Below are 24,767 nucleotides of genomic sequence, written 5' to 3'. Positions count from 1 at the left end.
TATAATCCAAAGGAGAAGACAGAACAGAAACAAATTATTACCATGTGTTTATTATAAGCAAACAAAGAGTAAAAGAATAGAGCGGCTTCATAGAATTCTTAGCATTTGTCTCAGTCACTGTTCTGTTGCTGTGAAGAGACATCATGACCAATTCTTATAACAGAAAGCATTTAACTGGAGGCTTATTTACAGTTTCAGAGGTTTAGTCTGTTATCATCATGGCTGGGAGCATGGTAGTATACAGGAGGGTGCTGGAGCAGTAGCTAAAAGCTACATCTGGCTCCACAGGCAGAGAATCAAGGGAGAGGAAACAGACCCTGGGCCTGGAAAACCCACTCCTAATGACATACTTCCTCCAACAAGACCACACCTTCTAATCCTTCTAATCCTTTCAAATGGTGCCAATACATGGCACTCAAATATCCGAGCCTATGGTGGCCATTCTTAGCTACATGTTGAGATCCTGTGGTGGTAGGATGGGGTGGATGGGAAGAAGATGAAGGGAGATTTTAAAGAATGAGAAACCTTAAAGACATAAACTTTGCACCAAAAATGGCTCCAGATATGCCTGAGAAATTCCAGTTGACCTTCAAGTGTTAGAATAACATAAAAAGATCATGAATGGAATGCTACAGAGAAGGAAAATAACAAACACTCAACTGGAGGATGAATGGAAACCTGGTTGAAAGTTGTCTCAAACAGTCATGGTTTTCTTTCCTTTCCTTTTTTTTCCCCTCCATGAATGACTCCCACGATGTAGCTCAGGCTAGTCTTCAACTCATGGTCCTCCTGGCTTTTCCCTACTTCTGAAACTACATCCATAACATCTTAGCTAGTAACACTTTTTTTTTTCCTGACTGCCTAATGGGGAGGAACACAGGTAAGATTTCAGCCTAAGACATTCCAAGAAGGCACGTGCCCTAGAGAGTCTTCAGTCTACATTAGAATCCCAAAGAAATGGATTCTAACACCAGGGAAGGAAAGTCCCAGGAACAGGACCGATGAACTTGCCATTGAGAATGAAGTGAGCAAGCAAAAAGCAAAGTCTTCCTTCTTCCATGCCCTTTTCTGTGGGCTGCCACCAGAAGGGTGGGTCTTCTGACTGCACAAGCATGGTCAACTGCTTGAGTTCATAGTTTTTTCCAGATGCGGTCAAGTTGACAACCAAGATTAGCCCTTGAGAATACACAAGTGAAGACTGGACACGGAGGGAAACTCAATTGCTCTCAGGGTAACGAAATGAAGAGGTAACGTACCAGGGAAGAAAATGGCATAACTTCCTGGACAGCAGTGCGCAGTAGTGTTGGTGACCAGTAATGGAGAGCTTGCAGACTGCCATTTAGTGAGAACACTATATAAATGTTAGGGAAGAGTGGCTGGACCAAAGGAAGAAGAGCAGACTGTTGGTGCTGAGGGTTTAACATGTTAGGTAGATCTTTGAAAACTGTTTGCTGTTGTGTCTGCATGTCTATCTATATGTCTGTGTGAGAGTGTCAAATCCCTTGTAACTGTACTTACAGACAGCTGTGAGCTGCTATGTGGATGCTGGGAATTGAACCTGGGTGCTAGCGATTAAACCAGGTCCTTTGGAAGAGCAGCCAGTGCTCTTAACTGCTGAGCCATCTCTCCAGGCCCAATTTGTTAGGTAGACAAAAGTGAAAAGAAAGGCAAGCCCTCGGGATCCTCTGAGCTGAGTACAGAGGCCTGCAGCTACCCCAGGTGGTATTTTAAAATACCATATGTAGGGCTGGAGATGTAGCTCAGGTGTTAGAGTGCTTGTTTAGTATGCATGGAGCCCTGGGTTCGAGCCCCGCTACTGCATAAAATGGGCAGGGTGGGTGCATACTATGATCCCATTTGAGAGGTTGAAGGATGGGAAAGAAAGTTCAAAGTTGAAGAGTTATAGCTTTTAGCTCAGCCATAGAGCATTTGCATAACAATCACTGGGGTTCAGGCCACAGCACTGAGAAAAGGGGTTCAAGGTTATACTTGTACACTGGCTGGTTTGTGTGCCAACTTGACACAAGCTAGAGTCAACAGAGGAAAAGGCGCCTCCGTTGAGGAAATGCCTCCATGAGATCCAGCTGTATGGTATTTTCTCAATTAGTGATCAATGGAAGAGAGCCCAGCCCATTGTGAGTGTTGCTATCCCTGGGCAGACAGTCCTGGGTTCTCTAAGAAAGCAGGCTAAGAAAGCTATGCAAAGCAAGCCTATAAGCAGCGCCCCTTCATGATCTCTGCATCAGCTCCTGCTTCCAGATTACAGCCCTGCTTGAGTTCCTGTCCTGACTTTCTCCAGCGATGGACTCTATGATCTGGAGGTGTGAGCTGAAGAAAGCTTTTCCACCCTGGTTCCCAACAATGGAAACTCTAAGACACCCTAGTTACACAGCAAGTTCTAGGCCAACCAAGGCTCCAAAAGAACTTCTTGCAAAAGAATAAAAAAATGAAATATCATATGCAGACTAACAGGCAAGCAGGCGTCCATTGGCTTCTCCCAGCTTGGAATATCATGCCCACAAGAAAACATCTGTCTTTTCAAATAAACAGGGAAATGTTAACACATAAGAGATACTGTGAATTAGACATCAATCATTTCATAAGAAAAACGAAATGCCCACATTCAGTGCCAGCAGCGAGCAAAGCTTTTAGAAAGGGGGATATTTGGGTTGGGAGCATCTTAATTCATCATCAAATAAACAAAAGCCTCGCCTCCTTGCCTTGGCCATTGCCAGGTCCTCTCCTGCTACAGAACAAACATGCGGCTGGAGTTTGCTCCAGCACTACTGGAACTAGGCACTGGAACTGATGTCTCCACTCCTGACTCCACCCCAGAGCCGAAATGGCAGCAGAACAGATGATTCAGGCAGCAGCCATCCCTTAGGCACCCTGCCCAGAGAGTACAGATCGCTGAATCAGATCCTGATACCCTACCCATTTTCCACGTAGAGAAACTGATGCTTAGTGCAAACATTGTTCATTAGGTGAAAGACTGCTGCAGAAACCTGAATTTCCAGTCAGTAAGGTGTGACTCAGGTCAGACCAGGCACAAATTGTACCACGGGGAAGATCCAACCATTCTCTGGGTGTGTTTCTACACACGTAAGACACACAGCCTGGGTCTATATGACTACTGAACATCTGAGCTTATTAACAGAAAGCATGACGCTCAGAAGATAAGTAGTTGTTACAGAAACCCAGGTTACAATGAACCTACAAGGCCATTTGGAGAGTCAGCCAATGAAACTAAAGTTTTGGAAAGGTTAGGTCTCCAAACTGGAACAGCAGGACTCATGCAAGGATGACTGCATGTGTTTCAAAGCAGTGATTACACTTAGCAAAGAGCTGAAGACGGAAAGACTCTCCTTTTTAATTAAAATGCACATGCTATAAATTTTCAAGTTATCACTGGTAGTCTACTGGTTCAAAAACAAAACTGAAAATGGGGAGAAAGCAAAGGAACGATGTAGTGGGGTTTCCGACTTAAAACAAACAAATAAATAAATCAGGGGCCTGGAGAGATGGCTTAGCACTTAAGAGCACTGACCACTCCTCCAGAGGTCCTGAGTTCAATTCCCAGCAACTACATGGTGGCTCAGAGCCATCTGTAATGGGATGGGATGCCCTCTTCTGATGTGTCTGAAGACAGTGACAGTGTACTCACATACATAAAATAAATAAATAAATCTTTAAAAAAATCAGAGATTCAAATACTTGTCAAGAGCCAAAGGGACACACTATACAATTTCTTTTTTAAAATTATTATTTATTTTTTATTTCACATGCATTGGTTTTGCCCGCATGTATGTCTCTATGAGAGTGATGGAGCCACTAAAACTGGAGTTACAGACATCTGTGAGATGCCATGTGGGTGCTGGGAATTGAACTAGGGTTCTCTGGAAGAGCAGCCAGTGCTCTTAACTGCTGAACCATCACCCTAGCCCCTCTAATTTTCTTGTACGCACACACACACACACACACACACACAGAATGTAATATATACATAATCTGCATGTTCACTCCATAACATCAATCAAAAATCTAGAATCTAATCTAACTGAATCATGGATTTCCAGAAAAGTCCCTGCAGCCCTAAGTCCTCCTCTCAGTCTGGATGCAGGCTCTCTGCAGACGCACAGATTGGAAGCTGACTAGGGGAGATAAGGAGACACCACTAATGGCCAGCATACAGAGAACAAGCTTAGCTAACAGCTAAATTCCCCAGCATCCGTGGCTTACGTGACTGTGTAGAAAAGCAGGACAACTGTCCTATTCACACAGACCCTGTTTAAATGATCGACTGCTGAGCTTTTCCACGAAGCAGAGCGACCCTTTCTCCTCGTTTCTCACAGGAAGAAGAAAAGGCCAGAGTAGAAGGTAGCACGGCTCAGCTAGTTAGACAGAGATGGAGGCCGGAGGGTCAGTCTCAAGGGTAGGGAGGTGGAGAAGAAACAAGACGTTGCCGTTTTACAGATTGGTTGTTGTTTTGCAACAGTGGGGGGAGGGTGTAAAAACCCTTTCAAATATACACTTTTTTGTCTTCTATGACACCTGTGAGGTAGGCAGGGCAGGTAATAGTTAACAACAAAGCAGTAAAAATTAACTATGACACAGATAGGTGGTTATGTAACTTGCCTGAAGCCACCAAACACAAAACAGTACCGTAGATTTTTTTTTCCCCCTAAAGAAAGGCAGGAGGGTGAAGCACAGCTGTGTGGGCCATCGTGCAGTGTGACTGGCAGGCTTCTCTGTGCACTACTCGTGTGCCGGTGCCTGTAGGAGCCAGAGAGGGCATCAGCTCCCCTGGGACTGAAGTTACAGTATATGAGCCACCAGGTGGGTGCTGGGAATTGAACCTGGGTCCTCTGGAAGAGCAGCAAATGCTCTGAGCCATCTCTCCAGCTCTAGAATATCACATCTTAATCTCAATTCTTAAGAAGCTAGAATGAAAATATTATGCACTTTGAGTTCCTGTGCATGCTTTTCCTGGGGTACTTAAGTGCCATTTGTGGCTTTTATTTTATGTGTGTGTGTGTGTGTGTGTGTGTGTGTGTGTGTGTGTATAATTTTATGTTATAATACATATCTATAAAAACACAAAATACATATTTATATATGATTTATATTTTATATTAGCATATATTATGATATAGATACTTCATACCTATATCATGTTTGTTCATCTATTGCAGGCTTGGTATTGAGCTGATAGATTCATTTATTGAGAGTCACTGGAATGTGAGGATCCTGACCTGATAGTCAGGTGGTTTGCTAGTTAATGAAGTCATGATTGATGGAATTATTTGGAGGTAATGGAAAATCTTGGAGGCACGACTTAATTGGAGAAAGTAGGTTATGCCTTTAGAAGGATGTTATTATCTTTCTTTTGAAAAAAAAATTTGTTTTATTCTTAATTAAGCATGTATGTGTACACGTGTGCAGGTGCCCACAGAAGCCAGAAGTTGTCATCCTTTAGTTACTTTTCTGTTACTGTGATAAAACACCATGACTAAAGCCATTTACAGAACAGTTTATTTGGGCTTATAGTTCCAGAGGAGTCAGAGTCCAATCTTGGCTGGGAGACTGGCAGCAGACAGGGCAGCAGGAACAGGATGCTGAGAGCTCTCTTCGTTTACATCAAGTAGGAAGCAAATGGAGTGAACTGGAAGTAGGCCAGACTTTTTACTCTCAAAGCCTGCTCCAGTGACAAACTTCCTCCAGCAAGCCTACACCACTGAAACCTCTCCACACAGCATCACCAACTAGGGACCAAGCATCTAAATGCCAAAGATGATGGGGGACATCTCATTTCAAACTACCACAGAGCCCCTGGAACTAGAGCTAGAGCCAGTTATGAGCTGCCCAACACGGCTGCCAGGAACCATACTGGGGTCCTCTGTAAGAGCATCACATGATTTAAACTGTTGAGTCATCTCTCCAGCCTCTTGAACCCTGACCCCTTTGGCCTGTCACTCTGCTCTCTACTTCTTGGCCACCAGGAAGTGAGCTGCTGCACTGTACCACACAGTGCCACGCACAGACCCAGAAACAAAGGCTCCAGCTAATTTTAAGAGTGGTACCTGGAACCCACGATCCAAAGTAAATCCTTTCTCCTTTCCAAATGTTTTCTCAGGAACTTGTCATGGTGACAAAGTCAACACAGGACAAAGACTAGATGTGATGGTTAACCTTGTCAACTTGATGAGCTCTGGAATCAGCTGAGAGATGTTCCTTTGGCCAGGTCTACTAGAGTATTTCCTAAAATGATTAACTGTAGGGAGAGACCCTCCCCCAGGTGGAAGACACCTTATAGTGGGGGCCCAAGCCCAAGGAGGTTCTAGGGAAAAGCTGTGGCCTTTCTCCTGCCTGCCTTTAACCCTTGCTGGTGAGTGACTCCACCCCATTGCCACCACTGCTACTGTCAGCCTCTGCTGTTGCTGGAAGCCAGCCTTTTCTGCCTTCCAACATGAACTAAAGACCAGTGGTTCTCCAAGAATGGCCTTCCAGCATCAGACAGGACTGCTGAAGTATACAGCCACTTGGACTGGACAGCTACTGGCTTTTTCAACAGACAGCCCACTGTGCAAGAGTCCAGCATGACTCATGTAAGCCAATCAAATAAATCCCTTGTGTGTGTGTGTGTGTCCACTCAATCAATTCTGCCCCTCAGAGAATCCTAATACTCCAGTCATAAATGAGACTAACTGCTGAGTGTCTGCTGTCCAACGCAAGGGGACACCTAACCTCTGAAATACTTTTTCTTCCTATGAAGCTATGCTGCTTTTTTCTAAGTATTCTTTTTTTTTTAAAGATTATTTTATGTGAGTACACTGTAGCTGTCTTCAGACACACCAGAAGAGGGCATCACATCCTATTACAGATGGTTGTGAGTCACCATGTAGTTGCTGAGAATTGAACTCAGGACCTGTGGAAGAGCAGTCAGTGCTCTTAACCACTGAGCCATCTCTCCAGCCCCCTAAGTATTCTTTATGCTGAATTTGGGGTTGAGCATTTTTGTATTGTTTTTACTCCACCTGTAAACAATCCACTGATTTGTAGGCATCCATAGATAATCAAACTTGGGGCCCTGGCTTCACACATGCACACTTACCACAGAGCTACACCTCAGCCTTACGCTTTATATCATTTTGGCCAGCTATAATGGTATATACTTGTGATCACAACTTAAGAGGCTGGGCAGGAGAGCTGGTTCCAGGTCAGTGAGGGTTGTACAACGAGACCCTGCCTCAAAAAACAAAAGCCAAGAAATATAAAGCTTATGTAAGTTTTACACAAAATAACCTGTTTATGTTGTTTTATATACATTTTTATTCTTTTTTTTTTTTTTTTTTTCGAGACAGGGTTTCTCTGTGTAGCCCTGACTGTCCTGGAACTCACTCTGTAGACCAGGCTGGCCTCAAACTCAGAAANCNNCCTGCTTCTGNCTCCCAAGTGCTGGGATTAAAGGCGTGTACCACCACACCCGGCCCAACTTCCTTCTTTTAAAGACAGGGTCTCACTGTGTAGCTCTAGCCAGCCTCAAATTCAGGGATCTGCCTGCTTCTGCCTCCCACATGCTGGGATTAAAGGTGTGTGTGTCACCATTAGTGGTCTTCCAACTTTCTGTAAAAGATTTAACTTTTAATTACATGTATATATGCTGGGGATGCATATGGGTGCATCTGCCTGAAGAGGCTGTTAAGATCTTCTCCCTGAAGCTAGTCACAGACGGTGTGAGCCACCTGCCATGGGGTTCTCTGCTCTCATCAGCTAAAGGCACCATTCCAGCCCCATACCAACCCTTATCTCACATGCCTAAGCGTTCGTCTCCTTTTCCACTGTGAACACAGTTGAGGACACAGACTGAATCCTCACTGACTACCGTTCCATGTGTGAAATTCTAAGTTTACTTTTTGTAAGGAATATACAGATGTGCAACCTCTTTGAACAGTTTAGCCTCCATCATAACTGATTTACTTAAGGAATAACACTTAAGAACACAAGCCCAATGGCAAAGTGTCATGGGATTTTTTTCAGATAGGTGAAACTATGGCAATACACTACTTCAGATGCAAAACAAGCAGACTTGAAGAGAACTGGGCAGGAAGAGAGAGAATTCACAATGCAAAAACTGCAAAGTTTATTTTCTTAAATAAAATACTATATTCATGTCTATACAAATAATTATTACAACCATTAAAATGTTACATTTAACAATAAAAATTTCAAAACTTTAAACAAGAGCATGTTTTGGAATATTCACATCCTAATACAATGCATTTGTAAAAAGATGTCAAAATAAACAGGGCCCATTCTTATTTACAAGTGCGGGACAATCCTGGTCCTATTATACATCTTCTTTGTATTCCATTACAAAACAAACCAGTTTCCGTTAGCATTATAAACCAGGCGATTTACAGTTATAGGACACAGTGCCCAGCAGAGTGCTGGCTGGGGCATAGACAAGGCATCACATGACCGGAGCACTGAAGTCATGTTCCCCGGTGCTTGCCTACGTAAGCATCACGCCCAGTGTATCTATAAATAACCTGTGACGGTAATCACGTTCTCCTCGATTTTCAACATTTTTAAAAAGCCAAAATGAACACACATGCGAGCACACATGTACACACACACACACACACACACACACCCTGCTGAAAGTGGAAGAATTTTCCTTCACAGTAACACGACTGCAGCATCTTAAGCCACACTGTCTGGTCCCTTCTTGGAAGCTAACAGTTCAACACCCCACACATTCACCACTATAGTCAAGCTCTGTGCTCAGAGGCCCTGCAGGTGAAAATGACTTTAAGACTTCAAGAGCAGGAGGGAGGGCAGAGATGTCTCAGAAAATGTGAGGACAAAGTTAAACGGGTCGAGCTTTAATTTCCTAGTAGATAATGCACGTACAGCTGTACACACAACTGGGCCCAGAAAGTTTTAACTTTTTTTTTTTTAAAAAAAGTGTGCTACATTACAAGAGAGGTCTACCCACGTCTCAGAACCTTGTGGTGGGTTCCGCATTCTTCCAGAACAACTTGCCCAATCTTCTCAACCTAGGCTGACTTGTGTTTATGAAGCACCTGACAACTTACATGCGCCCAAAGCAAAGATGACCAGGTAGAGTGTATGCAAATGTAGAAAGAGGACGTTGAAGGACTGCCTGTCACATAAGCTCTGTTTACAGGCTCAGCTACACAACTCGCCAGTGACTGTCAGCGGTGGCTCAGGGGTGCTAAGGCAAGAGTGAGGAGCATCGGCTGTACTTGTCGTCTATGAGGCGTCTGGCTACAGGGCATGCGCCATCCCTGAAGCTCCTTTGCTGCAACACAGGGCTGGCTGGGTGATATGTCTCAGGATCAGAGGCACAGTTTCGAGTGGAGTGCAGTACCAGGACAGAGGCATGTCATCAGAAGCAGAAGCTCTGAGTCCCAGGCCCTAGGTGTGGTCTCCCAGCCTGTCTGGACTGGCTCCATCTGAGTGTTGCGAGCCCCACAGGAGCTACTAAAAACACTACAGGAGAATTCAGCACAGCAGGAGCAGAACACAGAGCACAGTTAAGAAAAAAAAAAAAGTAAACAAACAAACACAAAACCTTCCTTTTTGGTAGAACTTTGGGGAAACAAAGCTGGAAAGGAATCTCTAAAAGAAGCTAGTTTGCATATACATATTGCAAAATCATCAGAGAGCAAGTCCACACTAGTGTCTCTGGTCATTTGCTAATTGTTGCCCTACATATGTATCAGCCACAGGCACACTTCCTCCAGGTAGTCAGTACCCACATGACAGGATTGCTGTGACTCTCATGTCAATAGGAACTGAAGGCTATTTCATTTTGGCATCACCTTTACCTTTCCTTCCACCACAGGGGGAAAATCCACCGAGCCAAGGAATGTAGTTATTCCCACATACAAAAATCTCTTAAGTCAAGCTTTAAACTAATGGCATTTTGAGGAATTGTTGCCTTTTAAGAAAGAGGCATAGGGGTTGCCAAAAGGTAAAACCTGGGTCTCACTACTACACAGTGATCTAACAGGCTGGCCCCATCACATCCTAACTCAGGGAGAACTCTATCCCAGGGCAGGGCCAGGCTGCCTGCCATCTATTTGATGTGGAATAGCTAAAAGAGCCCAAGAGCCTGTGTTCCTGTGTGGAGAAAAGGTATGGCCAAGAAGAAGCAAGTCTCAGTCCTTTCTTAACAGTTTAAATGTCCCATTAGAAGGTGCTTCTACATCTTCTTTGGAGTGTAAGTTTTAGCCTCTCTCTGAGATGGTTAATATTAGAAGGCAAAGGAAGCCCTGAAAAATGCTTAAACAACCGTGTGCTTTAAAAAGGCTGATTTAAACAGCTAGCCTTCATTGTAGCTCCACATACTTCTGATCTGGTCCTGTGACTGCAGCAGATATCTCTACCTCTCAACCCAGAGTTTGGATCCCTCAGACTTCCAAAATCACACCTCTGTGGAAATCCTGCCCTCCCCTCGGAGAGGAAGTGACATCTGGCATCTCAGAGCTGTTCTAGTAAAATCAAATCTATAACATCTGAAGAAATATAAGACTTGTACAAACCCAACGTCTATTAAAAACATTAAAATGGATTTACTTCACCTGTGATTGACATATTTAACAAACTCATTGAAGAAGGTTACATAGAGAAATCTGAAAAATCTCCACTTCCTTAGAACTTCCTGTGGAATGCTGAGAGGAACTGAGCACTTTGGCCAATTCTATGTGATCAATAGTTAGAACAAAATGATCCAATCAATGACCCTCACTTAGGAAGCAGTCATGATAGGTACCCAGACTTTTAAACCAGGCAAGAGCACAGTGAGAACTCTTTCTCATCTGAGCCCGCGTATGAAATGCTATCTAACACACAAATACACTGTCTTTCCTCAGAGCCACATGTGAGCAGGAGCCTAATTACCTGCTGACCTTTACATCTCTCTCTCTCTAGATGGTCACAAAAGGCTGATAGCCAGAGAGCATCACAGTACAGTATTCTCACCATCAGAGCCCTGGTGCAGTGGTGCTCTCTCAGGGCAGAGCTGAGCTGCAGTCAGTCAGCCAAACAAGAATAACCCAAAATGGCAACAGGTTCTAGGACTCCTACGCTGCTATCTCAGGTGGCACTTCTCAGCATGGAGGCAGAGTGCACCTCTAGTCTCAGCAACCTAGGAGGCTGAGGTACAAGGCCTGCGTATGCCCAGGAATTCTAGGCTAGTCTGGAGAACGTGGCAAGATCCCTGTCTCAGAAACAGAACCTAAACCTGAACTCTGTCCATGCCATGTTATCTTAGCTCAAACTGAGCAAGTGTGTCCTTCAGAACTCAAGAGCCACCATGATGTGAGGATACATATGCGACAAGACAGCTACCAAGAAGAGCTGGTGGGACGGGGGTGACTGGCTATACAGAACACTGCCCTTAGAGAAGCTGGCAGATTGGACCTTTCAAGTACAAAGAAAACGATGAATTTTTGCCTAAAAGCAACTGATAAATGTTCTCTTTCCCTCAGTAGCTTTCCTACTGTGGTGTTCACACATTAAGTAATGAACTTGTGAAGTTCTCTTCTACCCCCCAGGAATGCTACGCAGGAAAGAAACACAGGTTTGCCTAGTTCACCAGGAAGGGTGATTTTCAAGGGCAGCAGAAACAGAGGGGTTTGGGTAAAACAGGTGACCAGGCATAAGGGATCCTTTTGCTGAGCCTTTAGAAAGGCATTTAGTGGTAACTGCTCTGATCAGGCGCCGGGTGGCTTTTTTACTATAAAAAGAAAGCAACCCCCCCCCAAAAAAAAAACAAAAACAAAAACAAAAAACCAAACAAACCAACCTTCAAAGCTGAAACCTCTGCTGGTCCTTGGGCTTGCTTCCGCCCAGCCAACGGGCGGGCAGTTCTGTGTACCTCTCCCTCTATTCAGTTTTTAACAGAGTGTAGCTACAATTAAAAGCTGAGTTTAAACGTTTAAAAAAGATTCAGTACAAATTTCTTCTTAGCTTTAACTTCTCAAGATTCAGTATATGTTTAAAATTCATTACTAATTCATTGGGGTTAAAAAAATATCTACAGCGGGGACCCTTTCCTCCCATTGGGTCACCTCATGCGGCTGGACGTGAGGGTTTGTGCCCAGCCCTGTGTAACTTCTCACGCTGGACTGGATCTGGGGAAGAGAGGAGGTGGATGGGGCTGGAGAACTGCAGTTGGGATGTAATGTTTGAGAGAATTAAAAAAAACGTTTTCCTATGCTTTAGAACAGGGACTCTCAGCCTTTGGAGGTTGAATGACTCTTTCCCAGGGGTCACCTCAGACCATCCAAAATCACATATTTACATTACAATTCCTAAGAGTAGCAAAACTAAGTAGCAAGGAAACTAATTTATGGTTGGGGGTTACCACAACATGAGGAACTGAGTTAAAGGGTTAAAGCGTTAGGAGGACTGAGAAGCGGCGCTCTAGAGCAAGCCTCAACTGCCCGTTTGCAGACAGCTGTTCTAGGGTTATTTCCAACTGAGACAAGATTATATCCATTTACCATGTGCAACATGATAAATACACATGTGTATATGACACACATCTCCAACAGTGAGGACCAGTCTCAACCTGAAAATCATTTCCACACCCACTCTCACTCACAAGCAGACACACATAGTGAAGGTATTTTTGTGAAGCACCATTTCATACCTACAAGAAAAATAATGAATTCATTTTCTTATTATAACTGTTATGAAGGACAATAATGTAATTTACAATGTCATATTTAATATAAATAATCAGCAAATGAAAAGACTGAGACAGCTTAAAACTCTACTCTGCAGTATCTGAAAGGCTCAAATGTATCTTCTAAACACAACATTTACTGAGCAGTTCTAACACTTAAGTGATTGTGAATTAATGTATTTGAAGACCAAAGAAATAGAATGAAGAGGGAATACTAAATCAACATAACCGATGAAGCACTGGTCACTAACTGACACCAGATAAACCCACAATACAACTGCTGTTATTCTTTGGCCTAAGGCAAAACCTAAGTACTAAGTGGAAAACATTTCTGTATTTTGTCTTAGCTTCATATTTTTAAGGCTCATTGTCTGAGGAAGACTTTTGCTTTACAGAATCTTGGCACATTAAAGGAGAATGTGGCTCCCTATTTTGAAGAACAGGAAATTTAGGTAGTTTATTAAAAATTATAATTAAGAAAGAAGTCTCTATATCAAAGCTCTGGATGAAGGCTGACCAAACATTTCATTTATTTTCTATCTGTCTGATATTTTTACTTATGGGATTTCAACTCATTATCAATTCATTACTCGCCATTCATGGCTTAGAACTGTTAGATGTTGACATCAGCAAGCACCTATGATGAATCACGATTTCTTTCAAGTTGCTTTTACTTTTGGATTTGCAACTTAGCCATCTCAACTGTCTATTTTATAACTTCTCAGCAACTGAGTTTAAGATCTCAGCTCCCACCTACCACCCAGCATGTGCCAAGATCTCAACTTCTGGCTGATTAGTACTTAGGGAATAACGATTACAAATCAAACTTGGAAAGGTAAATCACTTAGAAGATTAAAGAAAGCATATCACTCAGGAATGAAAGATGATTGCTTTGACAACCCCAGTGTATGCATCCTCTCTGACATGGCTTCCTTGTAGTCAGAAGCTAACTGAAAAATGGTTATCTGATACAAAGCCACACACCCACATAAGCTCTCTCAGTGCACATGTGTGTACAGAACAGTTATCATTTCAACCCAAACCTTCACAGTTAGTTTCTCTGGCTTTAAACAGCTGAACTGCAGTCATGACCTAAAATATGGCTTATGTTGTGAGCAGGTCTGTTTGAGGGCTGCTTGGAAGAGTCAGAGGCAGAGGAGTTTGCTATGGTAAGCAAAGGTGACATTGCTGAGCCGTCAGGAAGAGCCGCTGCTATTTCCGGAAACAATGACGTCATATTGAAATTGGATAGGTGAGAGTTGGCCATGTGCATTGGTGGCATCTCAGGGAGAAGAGGGAAACTTGGCTGAGCAAAGCCAACAGGTCTGGGAGGAGATAAAATTGACCCAAATCGGTTGTTTAAACTTCCACTGTTCACTTTCTCTGTGCTAGGATTGGAGAACATTTGATTAGAAAAATAAGGGATTGAAATGTCATTGGACAGAGTAGGATGAGCAGGGGAGTACGGTGGGTAGAAGGAAGGCAGAGTGTTCTGGGGATCTACTGGGATGAGAGCTGGAGCTCGGGTGGCACTAGGCTGAGTGACCTGTGGAATGAAGGAAGTATTAGCATTTATTGGTGGATTCATGCCACCCTCAGGAATAAAAGGGAAACCGAAATTTTGTGACAATGAATGCTGGTCAGGGCCTGAATTATCATTAGGTACTTGTGGACTATCAGGCATGAAGCGAACGATACTTCCTCTCTTCTCTGCAGCAGGTTGCTGCCGTCCAAGAATCATACTGCCACTAGTGGGGAGAGGAAGATGAGGAAGACTTGGGTCAAAGACGTTACTGTGCCTTTGATTTCCAGAACGATTCCTTTCAGGCTGGCGGATTTTGGAGCCACTGCTGTCCTGCAGGGGATGTCTTGATCTCTGGGCAACTGAAGAGTTAGCCTGCCGTACAGGAGGCCCTTGGTCAGCATTCCCATGAGACACAGATGGGTGTGGCAAAGTTGGCCTTGCAACCCCATGCATGTTGGATGTGACAGGAGGGTTCATGTGGCCCTTGGCCCCATGACTGTCAGTAATCCTCATGGGATTGGACTTCTGTACAGAAACATTAGGACTGGTGTTTCGACCTTGAATATCCCCCGAGGAAGAGGAACTCGAGAAAGGAATATTCAAAGTGCTGCTCCTGGGGTTAATTGCACCTAAAGACATGTCACAACTCTCCCTATTCTGACTTTCACTCTCTCTCCTGATATGAACACTCTCACGAGCTGGGGGACAATTATACTCAATTGTTGAAGATGGACCACACTGTGTATTCCTTGGATGTTCAGAGAGTGACCTTTGACTCCCAATGACCTGATCACCAAGGTGAGGAGCAAGCAGGCTCTGCATGAAACTCTGGTGACATGTATTCTCACTGTCCCTTGGTGGGACAGCATTTCCTGTTGGGATGCTCTGAACTGGTGGATAAGATAATCGTTTTTGTCGGTCTATTGGTGGTGGGCCAGTGTTTTGACTAATTCGAAAAGCCTGGGACTGCATGCTTCGCAGTGATGGCACAGGGTTACCTATTTCATTGTTTCTTGAAGATTGTACTTCAAAATTACTCTGGGGCTGTTGGCTGGCTCCACCTGGTTTGAATGTCTGGCAATCAGAAAGGCGGATATCTGAGGTGACAGTATGATCCATGCGACCCTGCATATTATGAAGTGCCAAGCTCTTATTTCTGGGAACATCAAGATAACTTCTCATTTCAAGCTGGTCTGAAACCCTGGAACCCTGAATCGATATGCCCATTCTCTGGTCTGAAGTAGAAGATGACTTTCCAATGAGTGCTTCGGCAGAGTAACTGGAGACTCGGTTTCTCTCTGGCCTGTGTGGAGCGCAGGTCATGTCTGAAGACCTAGTCACAATACTTGGTTGGGACACCATTTGCTGCTCTAAGCCTCTTGATGGTAAAAGCCTCTGCATTGGATTATGCCCAGATACGTGGTCAGAACCCTGCTGTCTGCTTCCAACATCCTGTTGCTGGTGTAGAACATCCTGATTGAGGTGGTTCTGGGGATGGCTATGGTGGCCCCGGTTAGTTGAAGGGTTTTCACAGCTCTTCTCTGGCTGGGAACTTGCAAAGTGTTGCTGCAGCTGTTGCTGCATCTGTTGATGGTGAGGATGTGGCTGGCTACTCTTGGGTCTTGACTGGTCAGTCCCATGGTGCTTGGGTTGTAAGGATAGCTGAGATGTAGGAGTGCCCTGAACGAGATTCCTTTTCTTCTGCATCTGAACTTCCTGTTGTAGAGTTCTCTGTTGGTGCACAATATGGGGCTGGGAGTGGACAGCACTGTCTGCATGAGGCACATGATGCTGCAGCTGATACAAGTGATGCCTCTCTCTTAACTGCCCTGCTTGCTGCTGCTGCTGCTGCTTGATGTACAGATGGTTGGTGTGCAGATGAGACACTCCTTGAGGTGGTACATGCTGCTGCAGTGCCTGCAGATGTTGACCTGCCTGGGTTTGCTGCTGCTGCTGTTGCTCAGCAACTGAAGGCTGAGAATTACACTGAACATCCGTCTGCCTCAATGCAGGAGCCACAAAGTTGTTACTAGGTGGGAATAACCGTGCAAGGCTATCTCCATGTGCTGGGTTGCTAACAGGTACAACTGAGTTTGAAGAGTTAGGGGTGATCTGACTCGCCATCATTTGAGTTTGATCAGGAATGTTGTCTGGAGTCCTGCTCATCAGGGGCATACTTTCAAGCCTGAGAGGGGCTGGCTGGCAATGCTTCTGACGTTTGGCCGAAGATAGTAAAAGATCATCTTGCACAGTGCGCTTTGCAGAATCTTTACGACTTTCATGACTGGGCTTTGAAAGCGGTTCTTGAACCTGTGGGTTTGGTATGGCGCTAGCCATGCTGTTCAGCTGTTCCTGGGGATATTCTGTCATCAGAGGTGGCACAGGAGGCTGGCTGCCATAAGAACTGGATGAAACAGTCATATTAACCGTCACAGGATTAGAAGTTTGATCTGAGCTCTGCGATAGACCTGTGCAACTGACCAGAGGATGGCTGCTGATGCTATTCTGATGGGTGAGACTTGGTGGCTGAGAGGCTGACACCTGTATGGGGGCATTTGATCCTTTAATTCCCAGAGAACAGCTTGGTTTTTCAAGAGGCCTATCAACTGTCACTTCCACAGAATCCTGAGAGTTAAATTCATTTGGTGTTGGGTCAGCTTGTCCCGTGCACGTCTCCTTGTGGATCTGTGGTTTAAAGGGCTGGTCTCCCTCTAAAGAGGTTTCAGAAGGCTTTGGAGTAACCTCCTTCACATCAGCCTGTGTGCCAAGCCTTCCCTTCTCAATGCTCTCCTGGTCCAAGATGGCTCTTGCGGCAAGGGCCACAATGTCAGTTTGCTCTGCAAAGGTGCAGCCATCACACGTGTTAGATGTTGTACTGCTCGTCACATCTTCTCGAGCTGTTTCGGGAAGCATGGATGCAACCGAGAAACTACGACTACTGCCAGAGCTGGTTGACAGAGGAGAGTCAGCCTGCCTACTGGTGAGCAAAGACCCATGGAGAACCTCCTGATCAGGGAGGCAGGAGTGGGGCTGTGGCGGGTCTCTCTCATCGCTCATCAGTAGCAGTTCCTGCTTGGGAGGCAAATCAACATTAGAATCACCTATCTTAGAACTTTCTGGAGAAAAGTCAGGATGCTCCATCTGGACTGAGATAGATGACTTCTGAAGGTCCTTTTCTTTAGCAAGATCCGACAGCAACATAGTTAGTCCCTGCCCCTTTAAAGGCCCTGCTGTCTGCATGGTGTCCAATGAATCCTGCTGAACTGGGCAAGGTTCTGCCACAATTTCTACCTCAGAAATACAGTCAGTGCTTGACGTGCTCGTAGTGGATGACAGACCAGAAACCTGAGAAACCAAACTCTGGGATTCGATAGGAGATGGAGTCAACACGTTGGCTGAAGTACAGGATTTCATATCACTGGACAATGCTACAGAACATGGTGGTGTACCCTGAGATGTCTCTTGTAAAATAGGAGTAGAATCTTTGGGTTTTGCTGGCGCCAATACAAGCTGTTCATTTGTTTCAGATTCTTGGGAAGGTGAGCTACAGTCTTCTGTTGACTTAGATTTGGGATCAGAGTCAGGGATTACTGATTCAGAATTCAGAACGTCCAAAGTATGTGAAGCAGAAATACTAACATTCTTTGCCTGGGACACAGCAACAGACGATAAGCCAATAGGGAGGCTGTCCAGCAGTCCATCACTGCATGATGGCTCTGCTGAGCTGTTTATTCTGGGGCCATCTATCTTGCCCACATCTCTGACTGAATTCAGGGGACATGCTGGCTTGTTAGCTGTTAAGTGTTTCTTGGCACCTGGTTTCTTGCTCAGTCTTTTTGATTTCATGGTAGAGGGCAAACAAGTGACAGTGTTTGTTGAGGAAGTTGTTGCAAGACTGTAAGTAGTGGATGGTGTAGCTGAATTATCTGCTGTTATGGTAGCTGCTACAGTTGTTGTTAGTGAAACGCAGTTAGCAGGGCTGGTTTGACTGTTTGCAGAAGTCTGAGGATTAGCAGACTGGCTAATAGACAATTGTACACAGCTTTGCCCAGCCATCTGTGATATGCTTTGATTGAGGCTGGCCAAAGCCCCAAATGTGTTCAGGGCAACATTGGTATTTGGATCTTCGCTGGTGGTGGGTTGAATAATTTGCATAGGGCTTTGATTTGTAGTTCCTGATGAGGACATCACAGGCTGCAAAGCAAAGAGCTGTCCGTTTAAAGAAATGGTTTGAGGCTGCTGTTGGTTTGACATGGTAACAGAAAAAGTCTGTGTTGAGTTAGATGTGGATAAAGAGGAAGGTCTTGGTAATATGTGGACAAGATGCTTTCCTCCAAAAGTCTGTGGGGCTGGCACACTTTGCACTGAATTATGAGACCCTATTATAGCACTGGCTCCATTGACAGGCAGTCGAACAGGACCAGGATGGGGAGCAGAGAGGAGTGGCAATGGGTTTTGATTAGCCGCCTGTATGATGACAATCTGTTGACCTACTGTTTGGTTGGAAACCTCTGCCCTCATCATTGTTGGGCATGGGGTTGTGCTTGGTGGCTGAAGAATGATGACATTTTGGTTAGCTGGAGCTGCAGTGACACCTGACCCAACTGGCTGAGCCATCTGAATCACTTGCATTGCTGAATTCAAAGGAAGGATACTTTTGGGAGGCTGAGACTTAACTTGTGGCTGGGCAATTAGTGGTTGCATAGGTAAGGGTGGACACGAAGGCAAAGTCACCACTACTTGCTCAACTGGCTGCCCATCTGTTGAAGGAGAATTATTTAGGGTGATGCCTGTAGCCACGTGCTTGTGGTTGTTTGGGGTAGGGCTGGTACCACACTCATTTAATGCTGGAGTTGCAGCAGAAGATGGTGGCTGGCTTACAGGCTGAATAGTGTTTCCAGCCAGATGCAGTGTAGTCCACGTTGTCTGTGTATTTCCGGCTGAAGAGATTCGGGTAAGGCTGCTGATGTTTTTTAGTTCTGAAGCACTGACACTTGAAGAAGGCAGAGAACAAGAAAGAGTCCAACCACCCTCCAAAGGGTTTGCAGAGAGACTGCTCACTGGGAGGATACTCTTTGCTACTGCAGTGTGGGCTGGCACCACCACTGTGGCTGTACTTGGTGAGTCTACAGTCTTGCTACCACTCACTGGAGAAGAGCCACCTGTAGATCTGGGAGGCTGGGAGCACACTGTGGTGGTAACTGACACAAGGGTGTTTTGCGAATCTGCGCTGGAGCCCTGCATTGCCGGGCTGGACTTGTTTTCATGGTGCACTTCGGGGGCAGCTGCTGAATTGCTGGAGGAGATGCCTGAGACACACGTGACTGTTTTCTTTGATGATTTGGGGCTCTCCTGTGCATTGTTATTTTCTGAAGCATTTTGATCATTTAGGCATGTATTCAAGGAACGATGTGGGTGAGGGTCAGGGCCAACTGAAACGGTGACCACTGAGCCACCAGTGGCACCCAGCACACTTGATTGGCTTTCAGAAGTAGAAAGTTCGAGAATGTTTTGAGCAGAAATGGCAGCGGGAAGACAAAGGGGAACAGACTGGTTGGCAGCCAGCGCAGACACTGTAGTCTGATGCCACGGCTTGTTTTCAGAAGGGTAAACTCCAGAAATAGACACGGGAGTCACAAGCTTGCAGGTCCTCTGCACTGGCACCACATTGGCGGTCTGCTTTTGCAAGCCATGACCAACATTAAAGGTTATTCCCTGAACAGCTGTCCCCTGGCTGTTTCCCCCAGGCTGGCTCCCGTTGGAATAAACGATGATGTTTTTCTGGACCTGGTCACTTGGAATAACAACAGACACCTTTGAGGTTTTCAGATTGCCTTTCCAGTGGATTGTGGGGTCATCATACAAGCATATGTCATTTGCTTTCAATAATTCAATATATCGGCCATTTTCTTTTTGGATTTCTTCTAGTTGTTTCCGTAGCTTTTTAATTTCTTCAGCTAAAATATTAGAAATAAAGATGTAAAAATATAGGTGAATGTCAGTAATTACAACAACTTAAGCAAAACTATATGTGCTAAGCCACTGAATTCCAATTCTCGCCTTCAGATGCCTCAGCAGAACCAGGAGCTCTCTGCTGCTGTAAGGTTTTCTTCTTAGAGTGGTACCTCAATCCCCCACCCCCCAAAAAAAATTCCTTCTAAACTCTACACTTGTAAAGGCCAACCACTGAAAATCTCCTATGGCGTACAAGTCTCAAAGTTCCGAATCAAAACCTTTCCAGTAACACAGCTAACAGGTAAAACCAGGGAAGACAGGCTAATTCCTGTGACATGCTTGTGATAAGCTAAAAGCCTCTTTGTTCAGGGTTCCAAGTATAGGGTTACCACAACTGACAGGCTCTGAATAGTATGACACAGAATGCTGAGGTGTAACCCTGTGAGTCAGTTCTTAACTAGGCCTCAGCTCAAATCCACCAATTTGTGGGACATTTTTCAAAGCAGTCTGACATAGTAATAGTCCAAGGGTGGCCAGGACATGTTATAGATATCCTCACATGGACACTTGTGTTATTATCAAGGTTGATTGGTATAATTCTTAATTCTGCTGATGTTCCATCTGACTGACAAGACCAGGTTCAAACCATGCCAGACACTAGCATCCCTTTTGGCAAACGGCTTTGGAGCTGGACCTCTGAATTTTCATAGTTATAATCTTAGTGGTGATTATATTTGTCTTGGACTTTGTGTGCCCACAGTATTATTTTTTTTTCTCCTCTTGTTTACAGTCAATTCATCCTCAGATGGTCCTGCAGCAATCAAACTCCATATAGCTCAAAGTCAGCAGGAACATAAACTTTATTTAAGTCCTTCTACACCCAATACAGCCCCAAGCAGCCAGACTATCTAGATGCCGAACACCTAAAATGGCTTTCGGGTTTCATCTCTTAAGGAGGTAATGTGAGGTAGGTAGGTAGGCAGATATTAGCAGGCTTGGAGGTCATTGGGATGAGCCCTTCTCATAACCAACAGGTTTTAAACAAAGACCACAACTGCAGGGCTCTGATATTTGGTCAAAGGGATGGGATCTATCGCATATCTGTAGCCCTAGGTGAAGATGTGACATTCTGAACTAACTGTAAGATGACTATTATAATAGTGTCTGTGTGTGTGTCTGTGTAACCTTGTAAGATTACTATCTGGCTAGAAGCTTTTTGATGAAGAATAAGAGAATAACACTGTCCCCCTCATTAGGAGTCTATCAAAATGGGCATGTTAATATGTTCTGGACAGGAGCATATTGATATGTTCTGGACAGGAGCATGTTGATATGTTCTTGGACAGGAGCATGTTGATATGTTCTGGACAGGAGCATGTTGATATGTTCTTGGACAGGAGCATGTTGATATGCTCTGGACAGGAGCATGTTGATATGTTCTGGACAGGAGTATGTTCTGAAGGGGAAGTTGTCTTTTCTGTCAACTTTAGCATAAAGCATGCTTCCAATACAGATTGGGACAGTGGTCTTTGACCACTGTCTGCCTTCAGCCTTTGACTGTGTTCTACAGGAATGGTTCCTTTGGCCACTGTCGATCCTTAAGAAGGTACTGTCCTCTACTATATATTAAATGAAACAAACTATCTTCTACCAAAAGAACAACAGCAAACAATACAGGGATCAGGTAGTGGATAGAAAATATGCACAGAAAGAACCCAAGAACCTGTGATCACAACAGAGATGACAGGAGAGCCACTGAAGCTGTTCCATGTTCTGCCCCACCCTGACCTGGCTGCTAGGCCTTTTCTGAGCTGCATGTGCTTGGTAGTTTGTCATTAGCTTCCCTTTTCACTAAGGTAACTTGCTTGGCCTAGCCTTGAGTTCTCAAGCAAAGGAACTTTCATTGGAAGTCTAAAGATCATTCTAGCCTCAAAGTATCTTGTGGAGTACTTCACAATGTTGCAAATACCAATATATCTAGCTGTCTGATGGAAGCACCCACAAGGGTAGTCTGCACCATTAAAAGAGAGCTGACTTAGGAAAGCAGCTTTTTAACTGAGTGTAGGGAAGAGTTCTGAATGCCGCCCTCCTGGAAGGGTTTCCAATACTATTCTTGCCCAGTGCAAGCAGTGTAGCATACTTAAATGTAGTCCAACATTAGTAAAATATTGTTCCTTTTAAGGTGGTCTACTCCTCCTTTTAAGGTTTGTCACAGGAAACCCTCTGTTCTTTTCAGAGCCATAATAAAGGCCACCCAACCGGCCTCCCACCCTGAGCTTTACACTGGCTGGAAGCGTTTCCTTTCAGCTTCTCACCAATGCTGGTTGGTAGAAAACTCGCAACTCACAGCACAGAAAGATACACCTAAAAATCAAGCATTTTAAATGACCTGGCAGTTCAATATACACTTTATACTAATGCAACCAATTATGATGTGAATACTCGGTCTTCTGAGTCAATGCATTGTTAAAACCTGGCCCAGATCTATCCTCTAATATTGTTTATAAGTCACCACGAACACAGCTCCTCTGTGAGTCATCTTCCGAGAGCCTCCTAACTGCAAGATCCAAGTGGAGCAGCGGAGATTTAACACCATTAGGTCCATGACTTAGACCAACATGAAATACCCAGAAGTAATCAACACTGAAGCTACATGTTTGTACAAGATTAAAATTAACCCCAGAGGAAGGAGAGGAGTTCGGCTACAGTGATCTCATTTGCAATGCTTTCCCCTGCGGTGCTTGAAGGCAAGCCTATTCTGAGTTGAGGGTTGGGGGAGTTTTCCATGTCCTCAATGCATGTCACTGCAACACAAACAGGAGACAGCAAGACTCGGCCAAGTCTCCACCTTGTTCACTGCTCCCTCCGTTGAGCAGGAGCTCATCATTCTGCCGCTTCAGCTCTGTTATGTACTTAAAGGCTTGGTCCAGGATCATGTTCTTGCTCTGCAACAGAAAAGTAACAATTTCAACATTTCAATAAAAGGTAACACCTGTAAGAAGACATGTAAAATGTGATAGCTTTATTAGATGTGATACGCAACTTTTAAAAATACAAATTAGACACGAAGTTCAAAAGCTTCTACTGTTCATATATCTATTAAGCAACTAACCATTTGCTATGTGTCAGGCTCAGTTCTGGATCTAGGAATATGGGCAAAAGCATGAAGAACTGACTTCAATTTGCTGAAGATAAATTTTAAAAGCAATGTATGGTGTCACGTACTTATAATTCCAGCTCTGGGAAGGTGGAGACAGCTAGCCTAATCCAATAGGGGAGCCTCAAGCCAGTGAAAGATGCTATCTCAGGAAGGAGAGTGAAAGGCATGAGTGTGGTTCCCACATCTTTAATTCCAGCACTTAGGAGGCAGAAGCAAGCAGCTTTCTGAGTTCAAAGCCAGCCTGTCTACATTGAGTTCTAGGCCAACCAATCTAAAAAGTAAACAAAGTAAAAACATAGCAGAAGGAACAGCATCAGCAGTGTACTCTGGCCTTCACGTGTACACGCACAGGCAAGTACACACACACAGGCGTGCTTGCACACACAATACAAATAAAGCCAAGATGCTTTGAAGAATGACATGCATACACACACACACACACACACATACACACACCATCAGAAAACAACCCCCCAAATCACACACACAAAATTGGGTGAAAAGATTTTTGCATGACACACAAGAAGCAGTCCAAAGGCAAACCAAGGAGGATACAGAAGAAGCCTATACTGGCAGTGTGAACTGAACGTCTGTGACATTCTGCACAATTTACACGTACAACTTCTGTTCTGTGATGTGCTGGCATGTGGAGCTGAAGTCTGAGAGGGCTCTGAGTGGGATCAAGCACCCTTACAAGAAGAAGGAGAGATGAAGAGATGGTTCAGCGGCTAACACTGCAATGCAGATTAGCACCCTTATAAGAAGAGACAGGCTGGAAAGGTGGCTTAGCAGTTAAGGTCATTTACTGCTTTTGCAGAGGACCCAGATTTGGCTCCTAGTACCCATATGGAGTTCTCAATCACATGTAGCTCCAGTTGCATTGGCTCCAACAACCTCTCTGGGCTCTGCAATGTCTTGCATTTACCCAGTGTACACAAACTCACACATATACATAAACAATAATTTATTATTTCAAAAAGAGAAGAAGTGTGGTGATCTTTCTCTCTGTACATAATTAGGACTAGAAACTTTTTAGTTTTTTAAGATTTTATTATTTTTAATGATCTTTGTGTTTTTGTGTGGGTTTAAGCACACGAGTGCCCAAGGAGGCTGCAGGTGTTGACTCCCAGTGGTCTGGAGTCGAGAGATGCCTGACAGAGGCACTGGGAGCCAGCTTAGGTCCTCTGCAAGAGGAGCTCCTACTTAAACTGTGGAGTCATGTGTACAGCCCACGGGCTGGAATCTTCGTTTTGGACTTCTCAGCCTCCACAACTGCCAGGTTAACTTGTCATTGATCTATGACACTTTCTTACTGGAGCCTGTCCTGAGACACTCTTACTGCTTTCTCACTGGAGCCTGTCCTGAGACACTCTCACTGCTTTCTCACTGGAGCCTGTCCTGAGACA

At 44.5% G+C, this 24,767-nt stretch overlaps 1 protein-coding gene across 2 annotated transcripts in view; it reads right to left on the bottom strand.

The window, feature by feature from the left end:
- Positions 1–10,577: 10,577 nt before the first annotated feature.
- Positions 10,578–24,767, bottom strand: part of Usf3 (upstream transcription factor family member 3) — a 50,612-nt gene continuing 36,422 nt past the window's right edge. For both annotated transcript variants that reach the window (XM_021184405.2, XM_029470300.1), the window contains 2 exons: positions 23,050–23,146; positions 10,578–20,203 (listed from right to left, as the gene is read on the bottom strand). In XM_021184405.2, coding sequence (XP_021040064.1) covers positions 13,788–20,203; positions 23,050–23,146 — 6,513 coding nt within the window. In that variant the 3' untranslated portion in view covers positions 10,578–13,787. The remainder of the gene's footprint in view (positions 20,204–23,049; positions 23,147–24,767) is intronic.

The sequence above is a fragment of the Mus caroli genome, chromosome 16 (assembly GCF_900094665.2).
Source record: "Mus caroli chromosome 16, CAROLI_EIJ_v1.1, whole genome shotgun sequence".
NCBI classification, from domain to species: domain Eukaryota; kingdom Metazoa; phylum Chordata; class Mammalia; order Rodentia; family Muridae; genus Mus; species Mus caroli.
This window is presented reverse-complemented; position numbering and strand designations above follow the sequence as displayed.